General features: G+C 51.4%; 2 protein-coding genes across 2 annotated transcripts; one reads left to right on the forward strand and one right to left on the reverse strand.

Annotated features, from left to right (window-relative positions):
- Positions 1-427: 427 nt before the first annotated feature.
- On the reverse strand, positions 428-13973 carry THEMIS2 (thymocyte selection associated family member 2). The gene is made up of 6 exons (XM_030872679.3): positions 13865-13973; positions 11480-11620; positions 7014-7424; positions 4330-5393; positions 1791-1947; positions 428-1359 (listed from the first exon to the last, which is right to left on the reverse strand). The coding sequence occupies exons 1-6, from the start codon at positions 13956-13958 to the stop codon at positions 1307-1309; spliced, it is 1920 nt and encodes a 639-aa protein (XP_030728539.1). The 5' UTR covers positions 13959-13973; the 3' UTR covers positions 428-1306.
- Positions 7951-10313, forward strand: LOC115866797 (programmed cell death protein 2-like). Its single transcript, XM_060289755.1, has 3 exons — positions 7951-8031; positions 9093-9143; positions 9243-10313. The coding sequence occupies exons 1-3, from the start codon at positions 7951-7953 to the stop codon at positions 10086-10088; spliced, it is 978 nt and encodes a 325-aa protein (XP_060145738.1). The 3' UTR covers positions 10089-10313.
- Positions 13974-19872: the final 5899 nt, after the last annotated feature.

The following is a 19872-nucleotide window of genomic DNA, read 5'->3' on the forward strand; positions in this document are numbered from 1 at the left end:
CGGCTCCCGCCTCCGCTGGACACTCCTTCCATCTTTTTGTCTCTCGCCTGTCCTTCGCTGACCATGGTGCTTAATTCCGTGACTGCATTAGCCCAAGAAACCAAAGTCCCACTACTTCTAGGAAGTGAGGCCTGTGGTCTTACCTTACTAAACAGGCCTTAACTGACCCTGGAAACTGAGTTATTCTCTGCATAGGCACAGGCTTGTATTTCTTCTCTTATCTCGTTATACTGGCTCTGTCTCCACAGCCCAGGAACACAGTATAAACACTGGGATGAATTCCATGACTAGGAGACAGTGTAAGCATGTGAAAGGGGTGTTGGTTTTAGAGACAGGTACAGCTCTCAGATCTTGGTCAACAGTAATGATACTAACATGTTTACTGAATATTTATTATGAGCCAGGCACTGTGATAAATGCTCTACAGATGTTATCTCAGTCGATCCTTAAAACAATCTTTTGAGGTAGATAACTTAGTTTCATTTTGCATGTGAAGAAACTGAAGCTTAGAGAGGTTAAAATCACTTGTAGGTGGTGAGCAAGGATCCTGACCCAGGCCCATGACTAGCCTGCCCGCTGAAGCACACTAGACTAGTTTGTTTCCCGATCTTTAAAACCAGGCCTTGTCTACCTCAGAGAGTTGATTTAGATAGGGTTTGTAAAGGGTCTGGTACTCAGACAGAACTTAATAAGTGATCATCTCTTATCATTTTTCCCGAAGCTCAGATGTCATTTTTATTCTGTGCTTTTAAAGTGAAATAATCTTGGATAGTCACCTACAACGGTCATGTGCTGGGTGCTGCAGAGATGAGGAAGACAGTCCTGGTCCCTCAGGGGCTCGGAGCCTGGGTGGGGGACGGCGAGAGAGAGGAGAGAGTGGAGCAGGGGCGGCCAGCATTACAGAAGGCTCTCAGTGCAGTGTGTCGTCAGGATTGAGTCCCCTTTACCAAGAGGCAGGAGGCACTGTGCTGCCGTCACCGAGGTGGGCAGTGTCTTGGATTCCTTTCTGCACTAACAAGTGGGACAACTGGTGTTGGGGTGCAGGATTGAGTAGAACGCAGCTGGCTACTTGATACCAAAGCTCTGAACCTGAAGGAGCCAAATGCAAGGTGCTGGGCCCAGAGGAGCCAGAGGGAAGCTGGTGCAGGGTCTATCCTACTTCCAGTCAGTCCCCACCCGGCCACTCCTTGTCCACAGTCTGATTTCTGAGAGACCTTGTCCAGGGTCCTCTAAAGGCTTGTAATAGTTGGCTGATATCTCGGGTTCCCTGAGAAGCAGCAGTTAGGAAGTAAGGTTTCTCCAGCACCTAGAGGGTTTTCGGAAACTGCTCAAGTATTTCTTCGTAATTGTGTTCATCATCTGCAAAAGAATCCAAGTCAGTGAGGACCTTTGGCCTTAGGTTCCTTCCCCTCTTTAGGGTACTTTCGTCCCTTGAACAGGGGAGGGCTTGGTCTGGATGCTCTAAGGTCCTTGCTAGCCCAGAAACCACAGTTTGTTGTGTCTGAACACTTTGCAAACATTCTCCTGTGTGCCTTGGGGAGGGTAGTTGGGAGATGAACTCATTTTTCTTGCCAGGGCCCTGGAGCCACTGGGAGAAGGACAGTAGGGACCCTTCAGCCTACGCCCATCTCATATAGGCCTGTCCATCCAACTGGGACTGTGGAAGGGTCGCTCACGAGCAGAGCCCTGCTGAGGGTATGGCCAGCACCATCAGAGGCAAAAGCAGCAGCAGAATGGCATGGGGGAGGGGAGAAGGAAAGACAGGGGTGAACAGGGGCTGACAGACTCACTTGTATCCTGAGTGATGGGCTTAGTGGGCCTGGGACCTTTCTTGTGACCAGGAATCGCACTGTATAAATTGCAGCTGTCCTTGATGACCTTTCGCAAGGTCTTCCTCTTGGGTTTAGGCATCAGAGGTGGTTCCTGCAATTCGAAGGCTTCAGAAGACTAAGTGGTAAAAAAAGCAGAAGTTAGCAGGGTCCCAAGAAATGGGGTAAGAGAGTACCTGAAATGCAATTTCCTTCAAATCTCACTTCCTCTGCTCCCCTCTGAACTTTTCAGTGTATGGCTTCTCAGGACGCCAGGTGTTTTTGCTACAAGCACTTGAACTGTTCTTTGGCAGGGGAGAAAGGGGCCAGGGTGAAACATGATAGGGTTGGGGGCTAGAGACAGGCTGTCTCTGCATTTTTACACAGGGATTTGGTCATTGTCCTCCAAATCTTTTGCTAAAGGAGAAAAAAGTAGTCACAAAGCCTCAGGACAAACAGAGTACAGAGCTGAGAGGGGTTCCAGAAGGAAGAGGACTTTTATTGAAATCCTACCATGTGCCAGAAGCTGTATGCATATCCGTTCATTCACCCTCAAGTGACTCTCTGAGGAGCTGTTTAGAGTTCCCAGTTTACACGTGAGGAACCAGGCTCAGAAAGAGTGTGCCATGTCAAGCCTCACACGGGATCCCTGGCCGGGCCAGGCTTCAGACGCAGAGCCATGTCAGTGACCTGTAAAGCCGCTCCTCTTCCCCCCACGTCATGCTTTCAACAGCAAACAGTACGGCTCCCTGATGAGCAGCGGAGAATACTGATTCCCAGGGAGGGAAATTGCTGGTTCTAGGGCAACAAGCAGGAGCCAACCCAGAGGAGCCGCCAGGAACCAAGGCTGGGATGGAGGTCTCAACTCTTCGTACCACATTCTTTCCAGCACTGTCACAAGGCCTGTGTTTCAGATGTCCCAGTCTATTTTTGGTTCTGTCAGAAAACGACTACCCTACCCCCTGCCCCACAGATACGAGCCCCTTCTGGGGCTGAGATCGCTCAGGGTTCATCTTTTTAACTTCCACTGCCATCCCACTGCCTCCCCACACAGTACGAAATCCAAGTCTCTGCACATCCCAAAACAGTATGCTTGTTACAGTTTACAAAGTGCTTTTTATGTAGATCACTCCCCCCACCCCACCACGCCCCCCATTCTCAGCAGAGCGTGGCTATCAGCGCCCACCTCAGAGGGACGCCGTGAGAGCTGGGTGGGGCAGTACGTATGCATAAGGGGCCACCCCAGGGTAAGCGCCCCACGAGTAGAGGCTAACAAAACAGCACTGAGAGTTAGTGATGTTATCCCAGGCTCACTGGTGAGGAAACATGCCCAGAGAGGAAGTACAGCCCACAGAGTGAGGAAACAGGGACGTGAACTTCGTGTTTCTGACTCAGGTTCTTTGCCCGCTTGTCGTGATTCAGTTTGGTTCAGTTCGGACTCACTGGCACTTTCTCTGCCTGCCTTGCAGTGGGAGGTCCCTGCCCCACAGGACTCTTGTTCTAGCCAGAGACCAAGTACAACTAATTAAAACTACATGGCCTCCCACCTCCAAGCTACATACAGCGTGCAGTGTGACTACAGAAGAGGGAGAACTGTCACCGCCTTGGAGGAAATGAGCTGAGCCTTGCCCGTGAGCCTGAAAGGAGGAAGAATGTTCCTGGCAGAAGGACTGGTGTGTGTGAAGTGCTGAGGCAGGAATCCTGGCATACCGAGAGCATCAGGAGTTCCTCGGTGGTTGGAGCTGCTGAGCAGTGGTGGAAGGTGGGCCTGGGAAGGTGAGACTGAAGTCAGCTATGAAGGACCCTGGATACCATGTTAAGGGGTTCGCATTACCCCCAGCAATGGGGAGCCATGGAAGGTTTCAGGAGGTGGGGCTGAGGCCCCATAGTGACCAGGGAAGGATGTGGGAGGCCATTCTGACAGCCGTGGGGAGGGGTTGAAGAGGCTGCTGGAAGAGTTTAGGTGAAAAATGCTGTAGCTTGAGCTAGGGAGTGACAGCAGGGGTAGCAGAGAGAGGTAAAGCACCGTGAACTTGGAGTCACAATGCTTCCGCTCCAGTTCAGGCCCCCCCATTTACAAACTGTGTGACTTTGAGTGAGTCTCACAGTCGCTGAGACCTCATTTTCTCGACTGTAAAATATGAATGATCACACCAATGTCAGGATGGTCAGGATCCAACAATAGGTACAAAGCGTGCACGTTTATAAACTGCACGTTCTGGAAATAGAGACAGATGTAGAGAACACGCATATGGACCCCAATGAGGGAAAGTGGGGGTGGGTGGGTAGTGGCGGCGGTGGGATGAACTGGGAGATCGGGGTTGACATATATACACTAATGTGTATAAAATAGGTAACTAATAAGAACCTGCTGTATAAAAAAATAAAATTCAAAAATAAACAAACTGCATGTCCTGTACAGCTGTAAGAGGCATGATGCCAGACAGACAAAGAAGAAACGGCAGGACCCTGATGATCCCTACAGGTGGCCCCTCCCTGCCCACTTGGGTTCTGTTGGTACCTTGACACCTTTCGCCTTGCTGACCTGCTTCTTCTGCCCACTGAGGCCCTTACTTTTCGGAGGCCTGGGCGGGGGAGCTTGACACTCAAAGGCCGGTGACTTCCGAAGGTGATAATAGAAGGCCTCTGTCAGCTCCTCCACTGGGACTACGGGGAGGGGCCCAGCCGGCTGGCTTGGCTGCCCCTCGGCTTCCACGACAGTCAGGTCCAGCCACCGGGGAGAGACCTCGAAGCACATCTCAGGGTTGGAGTCCAGGCTGACCACCAAGAAGGGTTCCATGATCTTCTCCTCCAGCCGCAGGCCCAGGAAGGAGGGCAGAGGGTCATCAGGGTGGCTGGCATCCTTGGCCACCACCTTGACCTCACAGGGCAGTGGGAACTGGGCAATCAGATCCTGCAGGCTGTAGCGCCGGCCATCACCCAGCTCTTCCACGAAGCCACCAGAGAAGTGGAGGGGCAGCAGAATCTGTTCTTGGTCCTCTGCCTCTTCATACTCTTCCTCCCCAGGCTGGTCACTCAGCCGCTGACACACCAGGACATTCATGTCCCTCTCTTGAACCCCAAGGGCCTGGCCAGACCCCAACACCTCCAGCCTGTCTCCCATGGCCAGGGACATGAACCCGGGGTTCTCCAACCCGTCTCCTTCACAGTCCTTTGTGGCCACTACCCGGAGTGGCTGGCCTGGCTGGAGAGCACCCAGGAGGTCGTAGGCCGTGGGGAACTCTCTCGGCCGCCGCCGCAGCTTGCCCTGGTAGGCCCCAGAGATCATGAAGTGTCTGGGCACTTTCCGGCCCTTGGTTGAGGCCAGGACCCGCCAGGGTGGCGAGGCCACGCCATAGATGCAGAGCCTCTGGCCCTTCCGTAAGGAGCTCAGCCACGGGCTGAGGAAGATGGGGGGCCCCTCCGGAACTTCCAGGATCTCTGTGGGCAGGGGGAAGGGGCCTCCCCGGGCCAGGGCCTCGCTCAGCAGCAGCGGTTGTATGAAGTGGATGTGCTGAGAGGAGGCGGTGATATCCTCCACGTCAACCTCCAGCGTGGAGGGGATCTTGACGATGGTCCTGCGCACTGTGGAGGGGAGAGGTCAGCTCAGGTGCGCACCCTCCACCCCTCAGAGGTCTGAGCCTGCTAACCTCTCTCCTGTCTTCATCTTTTCTTTCCTACCAGCATTTTCCTGTTGTACCAGATTCCTTGCCCACTCTTTCCTTCAACCTCTTTTTTAAAAGTTACTATAAAAAGTTTTTAAAATATTTATAAAAGTAGAATAGCATAGTGAACCCCAACGTACCTGTCACCCAGCTTCAACATTTAACCCATGGCCCATTTTCTTTCCTTTATGCCCCTATCTATCCATTCCCCTTCCACTGGATTATTTGGAATCAGAATAATCACATCTTGCCATCTGTGACTATTTCAACATGTATTGCTAAAAGAAGGGGTAACTAAAATTTCAAAAATAATAACCACTAGGCTATGATCACATTGAAATAATAATAATTTGATAATTCCTTAATATCACTGAATATCCAATCAGTTCACTTTTAAAATTTTAATTGAATTTTGAATGTAATTTTATAAGCTGTCGTTCCAAATCCTTTCTGGATTTAAATAGATAGAACCAAATCAAGAAAAACACTGCCTACATGACTTTGGACAACCTCCTCCTGTCCTGGCATTGATAGCGCCTGGTGCATAAACTCTGTAAGAGTCTGAGGAAAACTGGCCCGCCCACTATGTTGTTTGAGCCACACCACACGGAATGTTCTCCCTGTTTTGCAGATGAGAACACTGAGGCTCCGAGGAGTGGTGGTGACTTCCCTCAGGTCACATGGTTGGGATTTTTGCTCTGTGCCAGATGAGCTGATAATCGGCTGAAGCTGGGAGATGGGCACATCTGGGTTCATTATACTGTTGTTTTTTTAATTCAGAATGCTTTATAAATTACCTGAGCTGCCTCATTCTCCAGGGCAGTCAACTTATTTTTACAAAAACTAGCAAACAAAGCCTAGGTTGTTTCTTAGGACAGGACTGAGTCAGGCTGCTGGCAGCATCCAGAGCAGGGTTGGTGAGGCAGAGGCAGAACCTGGCCAGTCAAGAGGCCAAGGCTGAGTGGAGGGTGAAGAATGGGGGTGCCCTGGGCACCTCTACACATACACCCATTCTTCTACCTCTGCTCCAGCTTGGCCTCTGACCGGCCAGACCTGGCCAGCTTCTGCCTCCGTTCCACCAACCCTCTGTGTGCAGCCACCAGCCTGTCCTAAGAAGTAACCTATGAAACAGCTGGGGGATTCAGCCAGACAGTACCCTCCCAGACAGGAAGCCCTTCACGAACAATCTTGCTCTCCCCAGCAACAGGAAAATATATTTCTCCTGAGCAAATGGTCAACGCTGCACTTTCTAACACTATGTTTCTTTGTCCTAGCTGCGGGCAACCTCACAGCCCAACTTTTGCCAAACTTTATAAAGTACGTGGGACCTCACTCAAGTTACCCATTTTCCTATCTCCTTTTGCACCTAACTTCCACTATTGGGGATTCTTTATTCTGTTACGTTGTATATACCAGGTAAACCACCTGGAATCCCTGGACTGTCCACGGGGATAGGGGGCATCTTCCCAGCAGAGCAGCTCCCCAGGGCCCCCTCTGTCCCTCCCGCCCCCGGGCCCACCCACCTGCCCGGGGAACTCACAGTGCATGATGGCTTCGACCTCATACTGGGGCATCAGGGTCAGGGAGTGCCAGGGGAGGGCGGGGCAGGTGAGGATGGTGTCCCTCAGGGCCGGGTCCTGCAGCACCTGGAGCAGAGTCCGAGGGGGCCCAGGCTCCAGTTCCCAGAAGGGCCCCTTCTGGGACAGGGGCAAGTGCAGAATCACCTGCTGGGCCCCGGTGCCCAGCACACAGCGGGCACAGCAGGTCCCGAGGTGCATTTCCACAGCCTCAAGCTTGAGGGGCTGCTCCTGAGGCACCACCCTGGCCTTGGTGGTGATTCTGTGGGTCGACATGAAGCAGATGGGCAGCTGCTTGGAGCTCTGGGTTGCAGCAGAGACCAGCTCCTCCAGGGTTCCATAGCTCTGGGGGCCAGTGAGGGGGCTGAAGTTGCCTGTGGGGCACAGCAGGGGGTGTCAGGGTGGGGCAGACCTTTGCCGAGCCCAGGGCCTCATATCCCATGCCCAGGTCTGGCTGCAGAGAACCAGCCAGAGTCCCCCGAGGACAGGGGCCAAGGGTGGGCCAGCATTTGGATATCCAGGCTGCAGGGCTGAGGGATGGCAGGCAGCAAGTGACCATTGCAAATGGACAGTGAGGGCAGGGGTGGGGACAGTTCCTTCTGACACAGGCACGGACATAGAGGGATTGTCACCAGAGACAGAACAGAACAGACACACTGCCACATTTTCCTACCTGCCGACCCCACCTGCCTCTCACTTTGCCATCTTTGTCTCCAGATACCTCACCACTGCTCCATTCCCACACACCAGCACCTACCACCCCATTCTGGGTGGGTGAGTGCCACAGTCCCTCCCAAACTAGAAACCCAGGAGCTACTGGCCAAATGACCTCTGACCGCCCATCTACCCCTCCCCCTGCCCTGTCCATTCTTCTGCCACCAGACTGGCCTAAAATACCCCATGTCTGGACATAATATCACTTCCAGGGCCTTCCTGCCCAAAACCCTCAACACAAATCTATTCAAGGAAGCACCACACAAAGTCAGTCTGAGGGACATTCTGCAAACGTACTGATCTAGACTCTTCAAAAATGTTGATAGCAAGACAAAGGAAGGCTGAGGAACTATTCCAGCCTGAAGGAGACTAAAGGAGGCCAACTGAATGTCATGTGCAATCTGGGACTAGATTCTGGATCAAGGCAAACACCGGGCTATCAAGGACATTAGTAGGGCGGCTGGTGAAATCTGAATACAGACTGTGGGTTAGACAGTAGTATTGTATCAATATTAAATTTCCTGAATTTAGTCACTGAACTACAGTGTTGTGAGTGAATGTCCTTGTTTTATAGGAGTTACGCTAAATACTGGGAGTAATATTCAGATGTAATGGGGCATCATGTCTATAACTCTCAGATGGTTCAGAAAAAAGATATATATACACACACATATAGTAATATATGTTCATATGTATATATGTGTGTGTGTATGTATATATAATATACAGAGAGAGGGAAAGCAAATGTAACAACATGCTTAACTGGTGAATCTGGATAAACAGTATACAGGAGTTCTAGCAAGTCTTCTGTAAATTTGAAATTATTTCAAATTTTTTAAAAACCCTCAAAATACAAAACAAAACACATCACTTCCCTATTTAAAAGCGCTTTGGCTACTTAATACCTTCAAAATAAAGGCTGAAATGTGGGGACTTCCCTGGTGGTTCAGTGCTTAAGAATCTGCCTGTCAATGCAGGAGACACAGGTTCGATCCCTGGTCTGGGAAGATCCCACATGCCACGGAGCACCTAAGTCCGTGCGCCACAACTACTGAGCCTGCGCTCTAGAGCCCACAAGCCACAACTACTGAGCCTGTGTGCTGCAACTACTGAAACCCATGCGCCTAGAGCCCGTGCTCCACAGCAAGAGAAGCCACTGCAGTGAGAAGCGCGTGCACTGCAACGAAGAGTAGCCCCTGCTCACCGCAACTAGAGAAAAGCCCACGCGGAGCAACGAAGACCCAACACAGCCAAAAATTAAATAAATAAATGAATTTATAAAAAAATTAAATTAAATTTATAAAGCCTTTTAAAAAAAAAAAAAAAAGGTGGAGGCGGCGCCGGCGTGGCGGCTGCGCAGCGAGCAGTTCCCCAGCAAGGTGGGCGTCTGGCCGCCGTGGCTCGGCGCAGCCGGGCTGCCGGGGCCCGCGGGGCTGGCCTGCGCGCTGTGCGGCCGCCCACTGGCCTTCCTGCTGCAGCTGTACGCACGGCTTCCGGGCCGCGCCTTCGCCTTCCACCGCGGTCTCTTCCTTTTCTGCTGCCGAACGCCACCGTGCTGCGCCGGCCTACGAGTTTTTAGAAATCAATTGCCTAGGAGAAATGACTTCTACGCCTATGAGCCACCTTCTGAGGATCCTCCGCCGGAGACAGGAGAATCCGTGTGCCTCCAGCTCGAGTTCGGTGCTCATCTCTGCAGAGTTTGTGGCTGTTTAGGCCCCAAAACATGCCCCCGATGTCACAAGGCACGTTACTGCAGCAAGGAGCATCAGACTTTGGACTGGAGATTGGGACATAAGCAGGCTTGTACACAAGAAGATGATTTGGACAGTACAGTTCCAGACCACAGCTTCCTTTTTCCAGAATTTGAAATTGTAATAGAAACAGAAGATGAGATTATGCCTGAAGTTGTGGAAAAAGATGATGAATCAGAGATTATAGGTAGCATGGGTGAAGCACCTGAGGAAGAATTGGATTCCATGGCAAAACATGAATCTAGGGAAGATAGAATTTTCCAGAAGTTTAAAACCAAAATATCCCTTGAGCCAGAACAACGTCTCAGATACGGCAGAGGGATTGCCCCCATCTGGATCTCTTGTGAAACTATCCCTCAAGAAAAGGATATTCCAGATTGCCCCTGTGGTGCCAAGAGAATATTTGAATTCCACGTCATGCCTCATCTGCTCAACTACCTGAAGGCCGACAGACTGGGCAGGAGTGTCGACTGGGGTGTCCTGGCTGTCTTCACCTGTGCTGAAAGCTGTGGCCTGGGCACTGGCTACACAGAGGAATTTGTTTGGAAGCAAGATATAACAGATACCGCCTAAAGACAACGGTGTGAAGCCTCAAAATATTCATCATCTCTTAGACCTTCTAATTCCATTTCTAGGACTTTATCCTAAGGAAATAATTATACCAGAGATACACAAAGATGTTGTTTTAGGTGTTGTGTATCTGTCCAGCAGGAGGCTACACAGTCTTAATGATACAGACTTATATGTACATCAAGTAAGATAAAGATGCCAAGGTACCATTGTAGATGGTATTCATAGTATGCTATTTTTGTAAAAATATTTATACACGTGTATGTACACCCAAAATATCTGGAATGATATGCACTAGATGTGAACTGGTTAACTGAACAGTGGGACTAAGTGACATGATCTTTTTACTTATATGTATATTTCTTTCTATAATAAAAATGGGTTATGTGCCTAATTAAGTCAAAAAAAAAAAAAAGAACGAAATGTGTCCGTGCCCCACACAAGCTCCCCCCGCCCCCCTACAGTCTGGCTCCCGCTCACCTCCCCACAACTTGCCCCTCACCTGGAACCCATGCCCTCACTGGTCCCCTTCAGCGATCACAGGAAACCATACTGAGAACAAGCCCACAGAGGGTGCCTGCTCTGAGCCCAGCCCTGTTCTAAGTGCATCATACATGGCAACTCATTTAATCGTCACATCAAGGCTGACTGCCCCATTACAGAAGAGGAAGCTGAGGCGCAGAGAGGTCACGGGAACTAACCACGGCCACAGCTAGTAGCCGGCAGAGGTGGGATTCCCATCCAGGCTGCTGGCTTCAGCGTCCAGGCCCCTGGTCCACCACACTACACACCTCCTGCAATGAATGCGCTACAGGGGGTTTCTGGAGCACCAGTGTGCTCATGCTACTCCCTCTGGCTGGGATCCTTCCTCCAGCTGAGGTGCCACCTCCTCCAGGAAGCCTGCACAGACCTCTGGAGAGGCAGGCCACTCTTGCCCGGAGCCCTCTCCAAACTGGTGCCTACTTGTGCTGTTGTCCTCCTCACTGCCATCCTGGAAACTCCCCACCGGAGAGGGCTGCATCTGCTTCATCCTGAACCCCACACCCCAGCCCCCAGCACGAGGCCTGGCACACAGCAAGTGTCAATAAATGTTTGGTGAGTGAATGTGGGAGCGAACATGAAAACTGGCACGTGGACAAAGACATGAAACAAAAAAAGGCCCAGCCAAGAGGCAGATGTAATCAGAGATGGACACGGAGAGGACACAGCCATGCCAGCTCAGGACACCGTCAGAGCACTCAGAGGACATTCGGGTCTCGGGGCTGGGTAGTGGTGGATGTGAGAGCAGTGTGTGCCAACCCAGAGGGGTGGGAGTTTGTTTTGGGGTCACATGTGCCCGAGGGTGTGCCTGGAGGGTTCCAGGACACTCAGGGAGATAGAGGTGCCTGCCTTACCCTGGAAGTTGGGAGCGAGCTCCATGGTCTGGCCCGTCCCCGGGTTCTCGCAGACCACCTTCTGGAGGCGAACACAGGTGACCTTGATCAGGTCTCCTGTGGAGAGGGAGCACTCATTCCCGGAGATCTCGTAGATGGAGCCTGCGGAGACAGAGTCAGTTTCACCCGTTCAGCAAAGGCCAAGCGCTGCGCCGCCTGTGCCCTGCTGCCCCCAGGCACTGCTCGGTCACACCTTTGCACACGTTGTTCCGGTGCCTGGAATGCTCTTCCCTGATGCCGCTCTGCCTTCTTTTAGCGCTGACTGTACCCCTCTGTGGTCACATCCCCTTGCCTCCTGAACTCAGCTCACAGGGCAGGACTGATGCATCTCAGCCGGCACAGGCCCAGCCTCGAAGTGTGTGTGTTTAAGTCATGAATGAATAAACAAACCAGTAAATCCCAGTTCCCTTATTAGCTACAAAATCAGGCCCAGGGAGGTTCGGTGACTGCCCCGAGATCACACAAAGCCAAACACCCACACTGGCGTTTTCTTCTTCAGATGACTTGCTGTTAAGAGAAGCACAGGAGGGGGTGGCGGGCTGCTGACAGGGTGGGCCCAGTAGGCGGGTCTGGGCCCTGACTTACAAGGTTTAAAGGGCTATAGCAGGGTCCAGAGCATGGAAGATGCTCAGTAAAGATCTCTCACACACAGCGACCCATCCTGCTGATGAGGGACAGACAGTGCAGGTGGGCAAGCCTCCAGGCCACCTGACGCTACTGCACCCCCAGGGCAGCCCCGGCAGGGTCCTTTACAACAGCCCTGAGAAACTGATGAAAATCCCACCCCTTATCCCCAGGAAAATACACACAGGCTCATAAAACACACACTTCTGTCTACAGACGCTCGGGGCTGGTAACAAGAGCAGCCCTGGTGCTGAGCACTTACTATATGCCCGGCGCTGTGCTCGGCACTGCAGACGTGTCATAGCACTTAAGACTCATGACTGCCCCTGGAGGGAAGGACAGTTTCTCTTTTCTAAATATGGAAACCGAGCCTTGGCAAGGGTGAATGGGCCGCCCGAGATCATCAGGTAATAGGAGGCAGAACTGGGACTCCACCCAGGACATAATCTGCCTCCGAATTGGGGCTCCTAACCACGCGGTGACCACAGCCATCTGCCCCATCAGTATCACCATCTGCCCCTCTCCACTTCACCCCACTCCCACACTCTCATCCTGTCAGGTTCTTCTCTTACCCTCACTTCCGCCACTCCAGCCCCCCCCACCCCCCCGGCGGGGAGCATAATGAGGAAACGCAAGTATTGCGACATACAGTGGGACGGGGTGTCAGGGGGACAGCAAACAGAGCACAGATGCCTGCAGGAAGCCCCCAGGGAGAGCGGGATTTGAACCCAGATCCCTCAGGTTCCCAAGTGGGCCTGGCGAGACCCCATGGTGTGATGGCCCGTCCTGCCCCCTGTGGGGCCCTCCAGGCGTCTCACCCTTGATCTAGGAACCCCACTTGGGGCCTCAGAACACTTTTCTGGAAGCTGCTGTGGCGGAGCAAGGGAGCGGATGGAGGGAACGGATAAGGCAGGGCACTCAGACGTAGTTTGCTCTCTAAGGAAGTAGCCTCCTGCACCCCACCCAGACTCTCACTTCCCTCTCTCCTCGCCCTCCACCTTTCCTACTCAGTCACCCACAGGTCCTCCCTCACCCTCAGAGCCGCCGCCTCTCCCCTCACTGCCTGTCAATCCCTCCCCTCTCACCCTTTCAGGCAATGACTACTAAGCCCCAGCTGTGTACCATCCCTGTGAACCAGGTGGGCTGCGGCCATGTGGGCAGATGTGCGGGTGTGCAAGGAGCCAGGAAGGCTTCCCGGAGGAGGAGTCATTTTAGCTGAGAACTGAAGAGTTGATCGGATCAAGTACGGCCCAGTGCCAAGCAGAGGGCAAAGGCGGGATGGGGGGACTGAAAGAAGGACGTGTAGATAAACGTCCAAGGGGAGGAGTGGGAGGGCATACGGAGGGGAAGGCTGACCTGGCTCTTGAGAATCAAGCAATAGCCTGGCGGCGTGAGCGCCTGAATGCCGCAACCCTGCACGGTAGGACCTCATGCAATGCGCAACGCAGTTCCGCCCCAGCTTGGCTCGGTTCCACCCACTTGAGTATCTGAGCTCATGGACTTCCCATCACCACCCTGCGGGGCAATCAGTGATCCCGCATTCCACGCAAGCAAAAGCCGTGACCCGGCGAAGTTGGAGTGTGGCCCCAAATCACACAACTTGGGTAGCGGCAGCGTCGGGATTCGAACCCAGGGCGCAGTGTCCCGGGTTTCTAACGCCCTGGCAGGGAGAACCGGTCCGCCGCGGGGCCGAGGTCGGAGGGGTCTCGGCCCTTCACTCACCCTGGAAGTAGACACCCGAGCAGACCCGCAGCACACGCGGGAGGGAGGCGGGGTCCAGGGCGCACACGAAGTCCTGCAGCGACACAGGTTCCATGGTCCGCGCGGCTCGCTGGGCGCACACTGAACGGCCCGCCCGCCGCCGAGCGCGGCAGCCCCGCCCGGCCGGCCCAGCGGGGCGGGGGTGGCTGGAGCGCCCCGCCCAGGGGCGTTGGGGATGCGACGCCGCGTTCTGGGACGCGCCACCTCTCTCTCCAGGCCTCAGTTCCCTTGTCTCTACAAGGGGGTTGCAGTACCCACCTCTCACACTGGCGGCAGGATTTAGAAGGTCAAGACCAGGACCTGACATCCGGGAGACTCTGAGTAAATAAGAGCCGGTCCCTACGAGCCCAGCCATCAGTGAGGTGCCCCATAGTGGAGGGAAGACGAGGATGAAGATGGAGAAACCCCCGACTCCCACTCACCCTCGTTATACCCCCTGTCCTCTCCGAACGAGGAAACACGGCCCTCCTGGTGTAGTTCTGAGTCTCACAGGAGGAACACAGCCTGCCCTTTGGGTCTGAGGAGGAAGATAGAGCATCAGGCCTCCCAAATCCCTCTCCGGGACACTCCATGGTCCTCTGCCGCTTATTACCTTTCCAGGACGCAATTCTACTTAAAAATTCTTCCTTGGGCTAAAGAGAAATCAGCTTAGGAGAGAGACCAACCACTTCCCCTGACCCCGGAGGGGATAAGGATTTTCCATCTCCCTGTGCCTCAGGAGTCAGACAGAGGTTCAAGTCCCAGCTCCTCCTCTGGCTTGTTATATAACTTTAGGCAAATCACTTTGGTGTTGAGTTCTAGTTTCCTCATCTGTAAAATGGAAGAAAGAATCTTTTCTAAACTGATCGTGAGGATTAAATGAGATAATATAGATATTGTACAAAATGCTTTATTTCGTTTTTTGTCACTATAAAATAACAGAGGACTTCTAATCAGAAATAATAACAAAAGTTTAAAATGAAAAGAATAAACCCTAATTAAAGGCATTTGACAAATAAAAAGAGGACATTCTTTTCCCAAATATAACGAACATTTTGCTGTGTTTCTTTCTACTCTTTATTTTGCCTGGGTGTGTGTGTGGTTTGTTTGTTTGTTTTTAATTTTTGATTTACAGTAAAGTTGCAAAAATAGTAGAGATTTCCCATATATCCCTCAGCTAGTTTCAAATTCCCCTGTTGGTAGCATCTCACATTACCAGGGTGCATTTGCCAAAACTAAGAAACCAACATTGCTGCGTTGCTGTTAACTGAACTACAGACTTTATTTGCATTTTATCTGTTTTTTCACTGCTGTTCTTTTTCTGGCCCAGGATCCCAACCAGGATTCCATATTGCATTTAGTCATAATGTCTCCTGTCTGTGACACTTTCTCAACCTTTCCTTGACCTTGTTCTTATAACCTTGACCGTCTTAAAGAGTACTGGTCAGGTATTTTTGCAGAATGTCCCTCAATTTGTTGTTGTTGTTGTTTTCTGATGTCTTCCTCATGACTAGACTGGGGTTATGAATTTTAGGGGGAGGATACTACCAAGGTAAGGTGTCCTTCTCATCACACCCTCCGGGGGGCACGTGACATATCCACGTGACTTCTCACTGTGATGTTACACTTGACCACTTGGTTAAGGTGGTGTTTCCAGGTTTCACCACAGTAAAGCTGCTCTTTGGAAGGAACTCAGGGGGAACTCAGCCCCGCTTCCTGGAAGGGGCATCATCCAAATAAATTATCTGGAATTCTTCTGTAAGAAAGATTTGTCTCTTCTCCCCCATTTATTTATTCAATTATTTATGTCAGTATGGACTCATGTATATTTAATTTATACTTTTGACTATAATCTAATACTACATTATTTATTTTGTTTCTCAGATTGTTCCAGCTTTGGGAGTTCCCCCAGTCTGGCCCCTGGGACCCTTTGCCATACCCCCATTGTTCCCTTCTCTGAGCACCTCCTTACTGCCTGGTGCTATCAGATGCTCCAGGGTCATCTTGTCTTTTCCCTGCCCTCACCCTACAATCAGGCATTTCTCCCAGAAGCCTTGGTTCCTTTTATTGGAGAATGGTGTTTAGAAACCATGCTCTGGTCGCTGAGAGTGCTCCTTGCCACTGTGTTGCCTGTACTTTTTGTCTTTTTCTTTCCGTCTTTTTCTTTCCTTGCATAGACGTTTACAGACACCACTGCCTGTCCCATGACCCAGCTGAAATCAGGTCCAGCCCTGACCTTCAAGAAGAAGCTCCTGTAGTACAAACTTCCACCTGCAAAATAAATGAGTCATCAGTAAGAAATATACAGTGTGGGGGGCTTCCCCAGTGGAGCAGTGGTTGGGAGTCCGCCTGCCGATGCAGGGGACGCGGGTTCGTGCCCTGGTCCGGGAAGATCCCACATGCCGCGGAGCGGCTGGGCCCGTGAGCCATGGCCGCTGAGCCTGCACGTCCGGAGCCTGTGCTCCTCAACAGGAGAGGCCACGACAGTGAGAGGCCCGTGTACCACAAAAAAAAAAAAAGGCGGGCTTTGGAGATAGAGCTGAGCTTGAATCCTAGCTCCATCACTTAGCTGTGTGACCTTGGGCAAGTTCCTTAACCTCTCTGAATCTCAGTCTCCTCTGTACAATGGGAACTGGTGAGAGTGGGGTGTTGGTGAAAATGATAGTGTAACATAGGCATCTGGGCACATGCCAAGCGCTCGATATCTGTTATCACTATTATTTCCCTAGGGCCTCCTGTGCCTGTGTCATTTCTTAGAGATCTCAGCTCTTATTTCCTTCTCCCAGCACCCTGCTTTCTATTTTAGGGAAATAAGAGTCTGAGTGGGAAACTCTTCTTTGCTCTTATGCAATATGCAAATGGAGGAAATGGAATTGGAAGCCAGGCCTATGCTGGCCGTCACCCGAGCCCTTTCCACCCCCAAAACACTGGTCTGGGCCTCCCCAGGTCCCTCAAGAGCCGAGTGGGGTGTGGAGAGGGAATCCCAGGCTCACAGAGAGGCTGGGGAGCTGCCGTGGGAAGGAGCTGAGAGGAGGGTGCCTGCCAGGACCAAGGGCTGGAGTTTCCTCCACAGTCTCTGTCGCGTTTTTGGAGTCTGAAGGTGACTGGCTCGGGACCTGCTGTGGGCAGCCGATGGTCAGGGGGACTTTTGGGGACTGGGGCCCTTGCTGCTGCATTGGCACCGTCCACTCTTGCAGGTGTTGTCATGTGGCCTGGGGTTTTCAGGCAACATCCAAGTGGGTGGGATGATCCTTTCCAGGAAGAAAAGGGGACTAATGATGGTGCAGTGCTGGACATGGTGGTTACAATGTCCTGCTGTCCACTTCAATGTCCACCAGTGTGGCATGTTGGCCCAAGGTGGTGGGAAACAGGCCAGCAGTCAGGAAGGTCAAGGGCAGGGTATGGGAGAGAGGAGGAGGCTGCCTCTGCTCAGGGGTGAGTGAACTGGCAGAGGCTGGAAGCCCTCTGCATGCTGGTTGCTAGGTTACGAGGCTTCTGTCCCACAGCCTGGAGCCTTCCCTGGGCTCCTGTGGACTTCCTCCTCTGGCACTGGCCCTGATGGCTATGAGACGTGTGCCCTTTCACAAATCGAACGACAGTCTGCCACGTGATGGTACCTCTGGGTGTCGAGGGCGCCCCACCTGAGCAGCAGACACACATCGAGTTGCCCATCGTGTGCAGAAAACTCACGGGAAACCAGTAACGCTCCCGGAGTTGGGAACCATGGGGGCTTTAGGGGTGATCTGTCTTCTTTGCCTGTTTGCTAGATTTTCTGTAGCTTGGTTCATATACATGAATGACTCCCTGAGACAGCTGTGGAGACCATCCTGGAGGGATGTCCCTCCCTGGTAGATGTTCACTGGAGGAACATCCCTTCTGGAAAAAGATATTCAGTACTCGCATCTCCTCAAGGAGGAGCCATGTGTGGTTGTGAATCTCCGAAGGACTGACTCTGCTCCCTCCTGTGTGGTGGAAAGTTAGCTGCAAGTCCTCTTCAAGCCCCAGGACGTCAGGGAAGGCCTAGGGCATGCTGGCTCTGGGGGTGGGGGTAGTGGAGGGTCCCAAGACATCTTGCAGGGGCGCAGATCAGTAGGGGTGACAGCTGAGGGGGGCTGGGCAGGAGCTGCTCAGGCCTGGGAACAAGCGAGGTCCCGAGGAGGGAACTGGGGGCAGAGCAGAGCGGGAACACAGAAAGTGGAACCATGGGGCTTGGGCCTGGGGAAGTGAGTGTGAGCCCAAAGAGCTTTTTGCCCCGGCATGTCCCAGCTGGGACTGGACAGAACCAAAACTCCCTGCTCCCTGCATCAGATGCTTCTCTCCCAGCAGGGACTGCAGCACCTGCATGGCTGGCGAGCAGAGGGAAGGAAGTGGGCTCAGTTCTGGGAGCAAGGGTCAGGCTTTGTGTTCCAAACACTACAAAAACCTCTATGTAGTTTCTGGGCTTGCAGGGAATAGCAGGGTCTGCTGTCTCCTTTCAGCAGAGATTAAAAGAATTTATCTCTCCCTCAAAATATTAACAATAGAGTTATCATGTGATCCAGCAATGCCACTTCTAGGTATATATCCAAAAGAATTGAATGCAGGGACTCAGATATTCGTACACCCACATGTTCATCACAGTGTTATTGACAATACCCAGGAGGCGGAAGGAACCCAAGTGTTCATCAACAGATGAATAGATAAACAGAATGTGGTATATATTACATAAAATGGAATATTATTCAGCCTTAAGAAGGAAGGAAATCCTGACACATGCTACAACATGGATGAACCTTGAGGACATTATGCTAGTGAAATAAGCCATTGACAAAAGGACAAATATTGTATGATTCCACTTATGTAAGGTATCTAGAGTAGGCAAAATCATAGAGACGGAAAGTAAAAGAGTGGCTGCCAGGGCCTGGAGGGAGGGAAAATGGGGATCAAGTTTCAGTTTTGTAAGATGAAAAATTTCTGGAGATGGGTTGTACAACAATGTGAATATACTTAACACTCCTGAACCATATACCTAGTGATCACTTTTATGTTATGTGTGTTTTATCGTGATCTTTATTTTTTTTAAGATTTATTTTTATTTATTTATTTTGGCTGCACCAGGTCTTAGTTGCAGCATGCGAGATCTAGTTCCTCCCTGCATGGGAGCATGGAGTCTTACCCACTGGACCACCAGGGAAGTCCCTATCATGATCTTTAAAAAACAAGTTCTCTCAGACTGTGTCTAAGCCTAAATCTAATGTACAGCATTGTTTATTTTTCAGCAATGATCTGGCTGGTATTGAAATCCAGGTTGTAAACAGTATTCCCCCAAACTTGGCTCCATAGTCTTGGAGTAACATGTTTACTGTTGGGAGTCCAGCGTCATTTTTACCCCAGACTCCTTGTGTGTGAAGGTTGGGAGTCTTCTCTCTGTCCCTGGTGCTCTGATTTTTCACATGCTCAGCCCTCTGCAGGTCTTTCATTCTTGCTTCTGGGCACTTGTGAATCTTTTTAATATGGAGACTCACACCTTCAGGTCTAGAAACTTTCTTGTTTTGGTTTTTTTTTGTTGTTTGTTTGTTTTTCGTTTTTCTCTCTTTTGTTAGCATCTTTTACTTGTATGTTGTATCTTCTGGACCAATTCTTCATCTCCTTGAGTTTCTATTCTACTTTCCAGGAGATTTCATAGACTTCATCTTCTAACTGTTCTACAACTTTTAAAATTTTTTTCTGCTTTTACATTTTTAATTTCCAAAACCTTCTGTAACCGAGCAAGATGCTATGGTGCCTTCCCGGGACAGACCACCCCCCAACAAGTCCTCCACCTGCCTCTTATTTGTGGAAAAACTTTAGCCTCCTAGGCCTTCCCCTAGTTCCAAAGGATAAATCTAATCCAAGAAGTGAGAAAATGCAGAAACAAAGTAAAACAGTCAAACAAGACAAAATACTTAGGACTTCCCTGGTGGTCCAGTGGTTAAGACTCCATGCTCCCAATGCAGGGGGCCCGGGTTCGA

This window comes from Globicephala melas, chromosome 1 (genome assembly GCF_963455315.2).
Source record: "Globicephala melas chromosome 1, mGloMel1.2, whole genome shotgun sequence".
Lineage (NCBI taxonomy): Eukaryota > Metazoa > Chordata > Mammalia > Artiodactyla > Delphinidae > Globicephala > Globicephala melas.

Bases quoted from the DNA above. Each gene is read 5' to 3' on its own strand.
- THEMIS2 (XM_030872679.3), bottom strand. From the start codon at position 13,958: ATGGAACCTGTGTCGCTGCAGGACTTCGTGTGCGCCCTGGACCCCGCC. The intron at 5,394-7,013 runs GTGAGTTCCCCG...TCCCCTCCACAG, and splicing joins GGTCGAAGCCATCATGCACT to TGCGCAGGACCATCGTCAAG. The intron at 1,948-4,329 runs GTACCAACAGAA...TTTACCACTTAG, and splicing joins GCAAGGCGAAAGGTGTCAAG to TCTTCTGAAGCCTTCGAATT.
- LOC115866797 (XM_060289755.1), top strand. From the start codon at position 7,951: ATGTCTGGACATAATATCACTTCCAGGGCCTTCCTGCCCAAAACCCTC. The intron at 8,032-9,092 runs GTCAGTCTGAGG...AAAAAAAAAAAG, and splicing joins TCAAGGAAGCACCACACAAA to GTGGAGGCGGCGCCGGCGTG. The intron at 9,144-9,242 runs GTGGGCGTCTGG...TTCCTGCTGCAG, and splicing joins GCGAGCAGTTCCCCAGCAAG to CTGTACGCACGGCTTCCGGG.